This window comes from Anas acuta, chromosome 11 (assembly GCF_963932015.1).
Source record: "Anas acuta chromosome 11, bAnaAcu1.1, whole genome shotgun sequence".
NCBI classification, from domain to species: Eukaryota; Metazoa; Chordata; class Aves; order Anseriformes; family Anatidae; genus Anas; species Anas acuta.
This window is the reverse complement of record NC_088989.1, coordinates 1481650-1493097: the sequence shown is the minus strand read 5'-3', so window position 1 is coordinate 1493097 and position 11448 is coordinate 1481650. Positions and strand designations below refer to the sequence as shown.

The following is an 11448-nucleotide window of genomic DNA, read 5'->3' as shown; positions in this document are numbered from 1 at the left end:
CTGCAGGTTGAGTCCAAGCACAGCGCAGCTCCTCTGGTGGGCACAGGTGTGGAGAAGAATTTGTTAGATCCGCAGGGATGGGGGCTGCAATTCAGGGCAGGTTCTGAAGCATGGATAAGTTGTGATAAGTTGTGATATCTGTGTGATGCCTTCAGGATGGTATTTAGCCAGCGCTCTCTCACCTCCGCGTATTCCATAAGCCCAGCCAAATGAAATGCTTCTTCAAAGTAAAACCTGGCAGAAACAGATGCACAGGTTAGTATTTTAGTTCCTTGTCTGAGAGCACCAGATTGAATATAGGTAGCCAACTGCATGGAGCGGAAGGAGATCAAGTACAAAAATGGGGAGATTACTAACCATTTTAAGAGTTAAATATAAAAAGCAGGAAAATGAAAGCTGATAAACACAGCTTTTGTTTCAGGCGATGTCCGATGAAACTGTGGTGCTTGTTACCACCAGACACCACTGAAGCAATGTGCTTAACAAGAGTGGAAGAGGGACCGGGCACTTTTATGGATATCAGGAATATCCAGAGTAATGATTAACTATATCAAAATTTGTAATGTAATTAGAATAATTTTTCATGCTTCATGGCTTAAACCAATTTCTGTCTATGAGAGACCAGGATGAGACTTATGGTAGGAGCAGATTAAAGACATCTGCATACTCCAGAGCTCCTGCATTTTCTTCTGGAGGCTCTGCTGCGCTTCCAAAACAAGATACTGGGCTAGGACAGACCCTAGGCCTACCTTGATCTAGTGTGTTGTTTTTTATGTGCCTTTAGGGAACTTGGCGTGGAATATGCAGACTAATTTTTTTAGGTAATGAGAGTGTGATGAAAAGGAGCATGAAGTAGACAGCAGATGGATTTTTCTGTAATTTTTGAGAGGATAAACATGTTGAATGTAACTGCAGATTTGCTCAAAGAAAAAAAATAGAGAGAGAAAAAAAAAAAAAAAAAAAGCTTTCAAATTCAGGAGGTAGCTTCCTGCAAAACAAGGCACAGATTTGCCAAAAAGAAAAAAAAAGCCTTAAAAAACTTTCAAATTCATGAGGTAGCTTCCTGCAAAACAATGAGATTTATTAGAAAAGATGATTTATGTTTATATCCTTTCTGAATCTTGAGCACTTAAGGCAAGCTTGAGTCATGCCTGCAAACTCTTCTCCACAGCCACTAGAGTCGGATTTTTTAATACTAATAAATACAGCGAGGACTCTCAGAGAAGAGCTTTAAGTGGGCAAGAGGTAAATAAACACTGAAGAGCTCACACTTCACTGCACACGTTCAGATGTGAAAGGGGGCTGGAGCTGACATTACCAAGGAATGGCTGGGAAGGAAATCACCGACACTGTGCCACAGCTCGAGGCAGAGAGCTACACTGCATGTGGGCATCGAGGCGGGCAGCTGGGCCCTGGCCAAGCTGCAGTTTGGCTGGTGGGGCTGGAGGACGGTGTGCATGAGCCCAGGGTTGTGGGGAGGCAGCAGCCCAGTGCCCAGCACCCACAAGCCCCAGCACCCTTGTGTCCCATCCTATGATGGTGGGCAGGGGAGGGGGGTCAGGAAATCACGGCTGCGCTTTCCTCCAGTGGTGAATAAAAACGATGAGCAACAGGGCCTGAGCGATGGCACAAGCTGGATTGCCATATGCAAATTGCTCTGAAATAATCTCTTCTGAGGTTTTCAGCCTGTGGAAAAGCTAAATTTTGGTCCCGAGCCCCAGAATTATAATTTCTAGTGGAGAATTCCAGCTGCTTTTGTTGGTGCTTATCCTTGTTATGTCCTGGCCCTACTGCAAAGCCCTCCAACTGACTGTGTCTGTCCAGTTTCACTGGACCATCCTCTTTCACTGAGGAATAGGCACGTCTGCTGTGGTCATGGTGGAACTGAATAGCACCACCTTGGAAAACTTGGTTGTGGTAACTTCTGCCAAATGCAAATGGACATGGAGAGCCACAGTTCAAGGGGGAAAAAAAAATAAAAGGTAAAAATAGTGAGGATACAATTAAAAAAAAAAAAATAGGAGAGGGAGAGAGAGAGATTTTAAGGTGTTAAAATGCCTAAATGATTACCGGAACGATGATTATCTTGCAAAGCCCTGGCCAGCTCCATCTGAAGTCAAGACCTGACTGGCAAAGCCCCTCACTCGTGCCTGCCAGAGCAGTCGTGCTCTCCCAGCTCTGGGTCATGCAGTAAAATCTGGCTGGGCCTCAACAGGTAGAGACCATCAGCGCGGTGTTACTCTGCCTTCGCTGAAGCACCATGTGTTGGAAACTCAGCAATCACCGCAGCTCTCTATTAGCGCACACTTCCGAGCTGCAGCTGGACCGGGCAGGCTGCACAACCACCCAGGGCGCGCTGCCGGTCCGGGCTGAGTTAGGGGCCATGCGACGAGCAGCAGCAGCTCTACCCCAGATGGTTTTTGTGCAGCACGAACCGCCCGCTGCCCTCCGCCGGGCCAGGGCGCTCCGCACCGCGGCCCCGCGCCCGACCGCGGCTCCCAGGCGCAGGGAGCGGGGAGCGGGGAGCGGGGAGCGGGGAGCGGGGCTGCCCCGTCCCGGCTGCGCCCCACCTGTTTGCCCCCGCTCCCCCTAGGGCCGGGATGCTTGAGCAGCCGTGGGCGCACGGCTCCATCCCGGGCTCCATCCCCGGCTCCATACCGATTTCCATCCCCATCCCGAGCTCCATCCCCGTTTCCATCCCGGTTTCCATCCCCATCCCGGTTTCCATCCCCGTTTCCATCCCCAGCTCCATCCCCTGTCCCTGTCCCTGTCCCCATCCCATCCCCATCCCCATCCCCATCCCCATCCCCATCCCATCCCCATCCCCATCCCCGGTCCCCGTCCCCGTTTCCATCCCCGTCCCCGTTTCCATCCCGGTTTCCATCCCGGTTTCCATCCCCAGCTCCATCCCTTGTCCCCATCCCCATCCCATCCCCATCCCATCCCATCTCCATCCCCATCCCCGTCCCCGGTCCCCGGCCCGTTCTCGGGCGGCACGGCCGCATCCTGCGCAGCGGCGGCGGGCGGGGCGGCGGAGGGGGCGGGCGGCGGCGCGGCCCGGCCACCATTTAAAGCGGTGGCGGCGCGGCGGCGGCTCCCCAGTGCCGAGCGGCCGCCGGGCGCGGCGGAGGCAGGGGGGGAGCGGCCCGGCCCCGGCCCCAGCCCCGGGCACCCGGCGCCGCCGCCCCGGGCCGGATGAAGGCGCAGGGGAGCGGGGGGCATCGCCCGGGCGGCGGCGGCGGCGCCGGCACCATGGTCCGCCTGGGCAGGCTCCTGCGGCTCCTGACTCTGCTGAAGTTGCCCTGCTGCCTGCTGGAGTTGCTGCTCTCCGAGGCGGCGCGGGGGCAGGAGATGTACGCGCCGCACTCCATCCGGCTGGAGGGGGACATCACCCTGGGCGGCCTCTTCCCCGTCCACGCCAAGGGCCCCCCGGGCGTGCCCTGCGGGGACATCAAGAAGGAGAACGGCATCCACAGGCTGGAGGCGATGCTCTACGCCCTGGACCAGATCAACAGCGACCCGGAGCTGCTGCCCAACGTCACGCTGGGCGCTCGCATCCTGGACACCTGCTCCCGAGACACCTACGCGCTGGAGCAGTCCCTCACCTTCGTGCAGGCGCTCATCCAGAAGGACACCTCCGACGTGCGGTGCACCAACGGGGAGCCGCCCGTCTTCGTCAAGCCGGAGAAAGTAGTTGGGGTGATCGGGGCGTCGGGGAGTTCCGTCTCCATTATGGTGGCCAACATCCTCCGGCTCTTCCAGGTAGGGCTGCTGCCGGGCCGGGCTCGGGGCTGCGCTCGGGCCCCTGCAGGTGCTTCCCTCGCCTCCCCCCGGAGCGGAGCTGAGCGGAGCTGAGCGCCTCTCCTCGCCTCCCTCCCAGCCTTCCCTCTCCGTTTTGGCACCCCCCCCGGCTCCCTTCCCGGCGGTGCGTGGCACTCTCTGGATTTATCGCCCCATTTGCAAGAAGCAAGCCGTGAAGGAAGAGGAGGGAATAAAAAAAAAAATAATTAAAAAAAAAAAATAAGGCGATGATTGAGCTGGGTTTGCATCGGAGAGGAATCCGGCTCGGGGGGCGCAAGGCGGAGGGGGCACGGAGCGGGCGGGGGGCGCCGCAGCCAACCCCGTCGGGGGTCCGGGGGTGCGAGGGGGGCTGCCCCCGGCGGCCACGGGGCTGTGCCGGGCACCGCCAGGCGTCCCCTCGCCCTTCGGGGCCGTGCGGGGCCGGAGCCACCCCCGCTGGACGGGGAGGGCAGCGCGGCCACCCCGGGGCTGGGGGCGCGGGTCCCTGACCGGGTACGAGGCGGAGGGGCTGCGGCTGCCCCCCGGTCCCCGGTGCCCCCCGGAGCTCGCCGTGCCCCGGGGAGCCGCCGGCAGCGGGCGCGGTGGCAGCGGCAGAGCCGCCCCCAGCTGCACCGTGCGCCGAGGGGTTGCTCGCTTCCCATCCTGCGCCTTCGCATGCGGGGGCGGTGGGCTGCGTGTGCGGGGTGCGGGGGGGGGGTGGTTTTTATTTCTCGTTTCGGCGGCGGGGGCAGCGCTGCCCGCTTTTCCCAGCCGCCAACCCGCGGGGCTCTGCCGGCAGCCCCCAGCGCTCCGCGTCCTGCCGGCTCTCCCGAGCGCTCCTCACGGACCCGCTTCGGTTTTCCTCGCTCCCCCCCCCCCAGCTCCCGGCAGGTGGAGACGCGGCTCGCAGCGCCCCGGGGCTCCCAGCCGCCGGCCCTCGCTTTCCGGAGCCCGCAGGGTGCGAGCGGTGCCCGGGCTGTGCCCAGGTTCTGCCCCAGCAGGGGCTGCTCTGCCCGGGGCTGCCGGCAGCAGGGCAGGCGGCATCGGCACGTCTGAACGCCTGCAAAGGCACACGGTGGGCACCGCGCTGAGGTCTCGCTCCGGGGGGAATCCTCCGAGCCTTCCCTACAAAGCCACAGCACCTGCGAAACCTTTGGTGCCGCCGGACTTACGTAATGGGGCTTGCAGACAGCACGGCGTGCGGGCAGTTTGTGCGGGTAGTGGTATTTCTGTCTATCCAAACATTTTAACATATTGTGACTAAGCATCTGCTCCAAATTGCTTTTTATCCAAATCACCCAGAAAGCAGGAACTGGTACATCCTGAGAGAGATTTACTGAATATGTATTTTGCAGATTGGTTCTGCCTCCTTTAAGCACATTTTTCGTGCCATAAAACTGTTCCCTCTTGTCCTGTCCTCCTTCAAAACCAGTTCAGAACGTGTCCCAGCCAGAGAGAAATAAGGAGGAAAGAAATATTTTGAGGTAAGAGGAGGGCTGTGCCTATTAAGCAACTACGTGCTGTTGTATGGGGAGACAGAAGCAATCAGCTGCTAGGAAGAGAAACAGCAGCACACTTGTTAACCTAAATGCTTTCCCAGATGTGTTAGCTTTTGCCCCCAGCGTGTTCCTCGAGGGTCTCTGCAGGTTTCCTGGCCGTGGCAGTGCTCTGAGGGGTGGGGGGTGGCTCCTGGACGGGTGTTCTCATGCACGAGCTGCCGCTCCCCTAACGTCTCCTAGATGAATTCTCTTTCCATCTGTGGAGGCCTCTGCAAAGAAATCTTACTCACTAGTGTTTACATTCCTCTGACAGTATTTTGGAAGAGAATTGAATTACTTGGTACTCTACCTTAAAGTCGGGGAGAAGAACTGTGTGTAAGCCATGCAGAGCCTGGGGGGGGGGGGTTCCTCAGCTGGCTACCGGTGCTCGTGGGCTCTGTCCCCAGGGGGGTGTTTGCCCTGCTCTCTGCACACCATGTTACCTTTGTCCGGCCGTGCCGTTCACCTGCCTGCTCCCGATACAGCACAGATCTTTGGGAGCATCTGCAGCTAACGCCAACAGGTGTATCAGCAGGGGAAAGCCGTGCCGAGGTCCTCTGATCTGAATTAACCCGTGCCGTTACTGCTGGAAGTTCTGTGGAAGCTTTCCTTTGATAAAAAACGAAGCAAAGAATCTGCATTAGCTGTCCTTTCATCACAGGGACAAGCCCAAGGGTCCCTCCCTCTGCCTCTATCTCTGAATTGCACCTTCAGTAAAAGCCGCAGGGGCTGGCTGGGGCAGGGGGGTTTGCTTGGTGCTGTGGGAGCTGGAAAGCTGCCGCAGCAGGGGGACGCTGGCCCCGGTGATGCCCGTGTGCCTGCGAGCGAAGCTGCCGGGGATGCTGAGATGTGGGCACTTGTCAGAGTGCTCTGCCTCTGGGGCATGGAGGGGATGCCGAGCTGTTTGCCATGGGCACAGAGCTGCTATGGGGGCAGGACATCTCCCAAAGCCACGTACGTGAGGATTTCTCTTCTGAAATTACAGCTGATGGAAGCTATAAACAGCTGCACTCTGCAAGCACAGGGTTTAGCGAAAGGAGGAGGAGTCTGAGCCTGAATTCAGTGTCTGGTATTGCCACAAACTTGCTGTGGGCCTTAAGAGAGTTACTTGGGATGTTCAGCACAGCCCAGCTGGCACCGAGGTCCCACAAGCCAGACCCACACAGAGGGGACCTGGGGGCAGCCGGGCGCTGGGCTCACATCTGATGGCAGCTGCCCAGTTTGGTGCCAGCTCCCTGCAGGAGGGATGGAGTTGGGGGTGCCTCCGGCTGGGTGCTTTCTTCTTGCTGTTATTTAATTTCTCCCTCTTCAGAAGCAGAGTGGGAGCTGTGCCCGCTGGGCAGTGGGCTGGGACCCCCAGCACGTGTGCCACGCTGCTGTAAAATCCGTGAGCTCTGTGCAGGAGGTTGTGCTTCCTTCCCTGCGTGGAAGGCGATGCATTTTCATAGGTTTTTCTAGGACACTGCAGAACATTGCTGGGAAATGGTGGTTAAGCTGCAAACTTTGGGCAGAGGACTGCGTGGGGGAGGCGTGCTGCTGAGCACGAGGGGCCTGAGCCTCCCTCACAGGGGGGCAGCATTAATGCAACAGGAGTAACAGCACCGGGTGTGCCGGAGCGTGGAGGGAGAAGCGCATAAATATTCAAGTGTGTCAAGTACGGTGACTTTTTCAAAATACAATTCTATTAGAGTGTGCTGCTAAATAGTATGCAGATTGTAAATTAAATATTTGTTCTAAAAATAAAGCAGAAACAATTTGCAAAGCTGTTTCCAAATGCATGAGGGATTTCGAGGCAGTATGTTTTTTAGGCTGCTGGTTTTGCATTGTAAAAAATGTTGGTACTTCAGTGTCATAGTTTTCTGTACAAATTTAACTCCATGAAATTCAATAACTGTGCTCGGAAAAAAAAAAAGCCAAATGCTTAATCTGTTTCATCTTCTATGAGTAAAACCATGCAATATGGGGAATATCAGCACACTCATTTCTTTTCTTCTACTGGAAAACTCATTTTTGGACTCCGTTCTCATTACAGCCTTTGATAATGAACTAATTACTGCTCCAGGTTTCTGTCCTCAGTGGATGTAATTTTAAATAGTCAATCAACACTAGCTCCTCCTGTCTGAAAACCTTTTTCTTGTATCAGTGACGGTTCCTGTGGCCTGTGAGGGTGCATGGCCAAGCCCCTTCAGGGAACTGTTTAGGAAACAGAGTGGGATAAAGGCGTACAACTAGATTGGAAGTGTAAATTGAAACTCCCTCATATCCCTTGGGTGCTTTTGCCTGTATTTCCTTCTGCGGGTACCTTAGCACTGAATGAGAGATGAAGGTTGCCGTGCCTGCCTTCTGCTGGAGACACGATGAGGCCAGCAGAAATGTGATTATTTGGAAAGGAACAGAACTTAGAGGTGCGGCTCTGAGCTGGATGCTTCTTTTTTTGTAGAAGAGGGCGTGCATTTTCCAAGAATATCTAAGTTGGGATCTCCTCTTTGCCAACGCTGCATCAACAGGCTGCGGCTGGCTGAGCTACAGCGTTCGAGCTGCTGCCGCCCGTATCGATGGAGATCGTGGCGCTCTCTCAGCTGCTGGCGTGAGGGAATTAAATTTGGCTTTGGCAGTCATCAGATCCTGTTCCTGGTGGATTTGCTGCACGGTTGAGGGGAAGATAATAAGGGCTGTGTGAGGATTGCTCCAGAGAACGAGTGCTGCTGTCATTTCGGGGATGCTGAAGGGGTGGTTTTTAAGCTGCTGCTCTGACCAGGTTTTATGAAGTCCTTCACACCACAGCAGAAGGATTTGCAAACTAACGGTTTTCTCCCTCTCATTTGTTCAAACTTCCCATGGGAATATGAGATGGAGGCCCCACGGTGAGCATTTGCATAGCCAGAGGTTCCTCTGAGCCCCTCCTGCTGCCCCTAAGGAGGCGATTCCAGTGCCCAGCGTAATTCACTGCGGGTATCTCCCGTGGGGGCTCTCGGCTTATCTCTGGCCTTGGGGAAGAAACCCAAGATGCTTTAGCAGCATTTTTCTCTAGGTGCTAATTACATTCAAAAGGAAAGGAGAATTCTTGTGCCAAGAACTCGCGTGTTTCCATGAGGAGCTTCTAGTGGTATGCTGGAGGTGCTGTGAATATATATTTTTTTTTGGGGGGGGGAGAAGGGGAACATGGTAAAATTCATGTTCTTGATAAGGCAAAGTTCAATATTAGCAATAATCTCAGCTCTTAATCTGGTTCCAAGTGTTTCTCTGTAGCCTTCAGGTTGAAAAGACTGCAAGGAGACAGTTGGAAGAAGACAGCCTCTGCCAGGGGAGCCAGCAGGAGGAGTGGGAGCGAGCAGGGGGCTGGCAGATAACTGGGGTGCCGTGGGGGCAGCACATGGGGTGCTGGAAAGTGTCTGCCCAGGTGGTGAAAGCACGTAGCAGCAAGTACATCGTGCAATTCCCAGCTCGCTCCCGAAATGAGAAAAGGTGACCTCTTTGGGATGACAAATGGAGGGATCATTTCAAGGCATTAATTTTTATGAAAGAAATATTGATCTGGTTTTGAATCTCATAACACTAATACTGTAAAACTACATGTACTATATGCCGTATTTTATTCTATTAAATGAGTTTTGCTTGGAGGCATTAAAACCCTCCAACACAGTGCTGTGCATCATAATATCAGATGTTGTTACTTCTATTTATAGTGATATTCAAATTAATCTCAATGAGTGACAATGATGACTGTCCCAGACATAGGACCATGATGAATTTTATCATAATATTGGAAGATATGAAGCATGTAATTAAGGCTGTTCGAGAGCATGGTATCCAATATAGTCAGGTCATTAGTGTGGTGGAGTGGGCATCCAGGCAGAGAGAATTCTGAAGAAAAACAAGTATTTCTCATGGCCTTCCTTGCTACCGATGATTCTCAAGGTCCTAAACCCCTTCTGCTGGGGGCAGCAGAGCTGTTCTGATTCACTACCAGCAGAGTTGAGAGCAAAGTGTGGTCCCATCATGGGTCACTAAAGTGTGGTAGCCCTGCCGTGGCCAGGGCCACAGTCACTTGGGCTGGTGGAGCTCCCATGCACTGCTTCGGGTGACAAAACCAGCTAGAGGTGTGGCACACACCTGAATCTGGTGTTGGGGCACAGGGTGTTGCACCCTGAGCACAGCTGGCAGCGGGGTGCAGGTGATGGGCACTGCTCTGCTGGGTTGGGTGCTTCCAGCAACACCACCTGGCAGCTGCTCCTGCAACTCCAGACCAACTCCAGCTCCAGCAGCATCGCCCAACTTCCCTCTGATGTCATTTGGTTTGTACTGAGGTAACTGATGCTTTTGCTGTGTCATTTGGGATGTTCGGGAGAGGCATTAGCATGCTGAATGGATGCGAGTGTTGCAGGGTGTATATCCTCTTCTTCTTCAGCTGCCGTGGTAATGCAGGCCAGTGCTGCACTTTGGAGTATTTTTAAATGAACTTGGCAAGCGTTCCCAAACCCCCGTGAAGTGCTCCTAATTAGAGATTGCCTTTCTGCTTGTGTGGAGATGTGCAGCACTCAGACTACCTGGCCTCTGATCCGAGTGGGAGGAGGAAGCAGGCGTGGGAGACCTGCCTCTGAGCGCACAGGCTGCGTCTTCTCACACGCAGGGCACATCAAATAGCTCCCTCTTTGTGCAAAGGAGAGCCTGACCTGGGGAGGTGGAGAGGACAGCTAGAGCAGTGTTAAAAGTTGTTAGACTTCTGTTCATTTTGATGATGGCTCTGCTTTAATGCGTGTGAACATGCTTGTGTATGTAGGGGTTCATATATCCACTTATATATATTGATACATGTCCTTTTATATACTTATAAATATCTATCTATATATTTTTTTATATTCTGTAAACACAAGTGACCTGTATTTCAATATCTTGCTCAGGAATGATGCTGGGTTTGGAAGGGGAGACCCAGCACATGTGCCAGGTCGCAGTAGGTGAGGGTGGGATGGAGCACACCTGGGCTTCCACTGAGCACTGCTGTCAGCGTGCAGACAGCCGTGTCACCTGGCTGCTCAGCTTTCTGGTTCTGCTTGTCTCATGTTATTATGGTGTGAGGCTCAGAAGAATCATGGATGGGTGATTTAATGGAGAAAGATGAGTTCTAGTAACACAGAGCCACCTCAAAGACGTTCAGCAATGCAGGCAACAGGTTGTGCTCAGGCCTGGCTGTTCCTGCTGGACAGGGAGCAATGGATGAGCAGAACCCGTGATGGAAAGGGGGGAAGCCCTGAGGGGTTGGTTTGTGTGCAGCTGGTGCAGGGTGAGATGGTGACCTGGAAGGAGGATGCTCTGCAGGAGCAGCAATCCCTCTCCTCCCAGCAGCAGAAGCCTCAGGTCTTCCCCCAGCCTTGCTGGAGCTGCTTTACTGCTTCCAGTTCAAAGGCAAGATAATCTGGACCTGGCTCTGGTGTGGTCCCTTTGCTCCACTGCTTGCTGTAGATATGCCCTTAGATCTTGCTTTTACTGTTTTACAACTGCTCTTGCCTTTTTGCTTGTGGGTATAACAACTGCTGACAAAGCCAAAGCCTTAAGCTGTAGGTACGTGCTGAAAAATGACTGTGATCCAGGTTCTCCTCGGATGGCTTGGTACAAACCCACATCTCCACTTCCTTTGTAAGAGATTTCACACCTCTGTCCCTGCTGGCAGGGTTTAGCACATGGAGCTGCCCGGGATGCCCGTGGTCAGTGTGCGGAGCACTCCCAGCCCCGCAGCTCCGCTCTCTGTGCTGTGGGGCTGAAGGCGAGGAGGCTCCAGCTTTAAACACCGCTTGTCACTGGGAGCACAAAGAAGTTGATTGTAGTGCTGTTACAGAGGCTTTCCAGGGTTAGCTGGAAAAGTCATCCCCTTTGTTCATAAACTGAAGTTCAGGTGGAGAAGCGATGGTGTAAAAGTGACTATACATCCCTGCGTGTGATTTTTATAGCAGGCATCTATTACTATCTTACATGAAGGCCTGAATCCTAACCTTTCTTAGAAGAGTGCCAATAAATAAGTGGAACTATAAATCTGAAGATTGCAGTGGATGCAGGCACGTACTTGTCTTACCACAAATTTCCAGCACTTTCTTTGAGGAGTCCACCCAGCACTGGCTGATGTCGGTGGGGTGGC

At 54.0% G+C, this 11448-nt stretch overlaps 1 protein-coding gene across 6 annotated transcripts in view; it reads left to right on the top strand.

Annotated features, from left to right (window-relative positions):
- The first annotated feature begins 3086 nt into the window (after positions 1-3086).
- Positions 3087-11448, top strand: part of GRM7 (glutamate metabotropic receptor 7) — a 259416-nt gene continuing 251054 nt past the window's right edge. For all 6 annotated transcript variants that reach the window (XM_068694316.1, XM_068694313.1, XM_068694312.1 and 3 more), the window contains exon 1: positions 3087-3762. In XM_068694316.1, the coding sequence (XP_068550417.1) occupies positions 3196-3762 (567 nt within the window). In that variant the 5' untranslated portion in view covers positions 3087-3195. The remainder of the gene's footprint in view (positions 3763-11448) is intronic.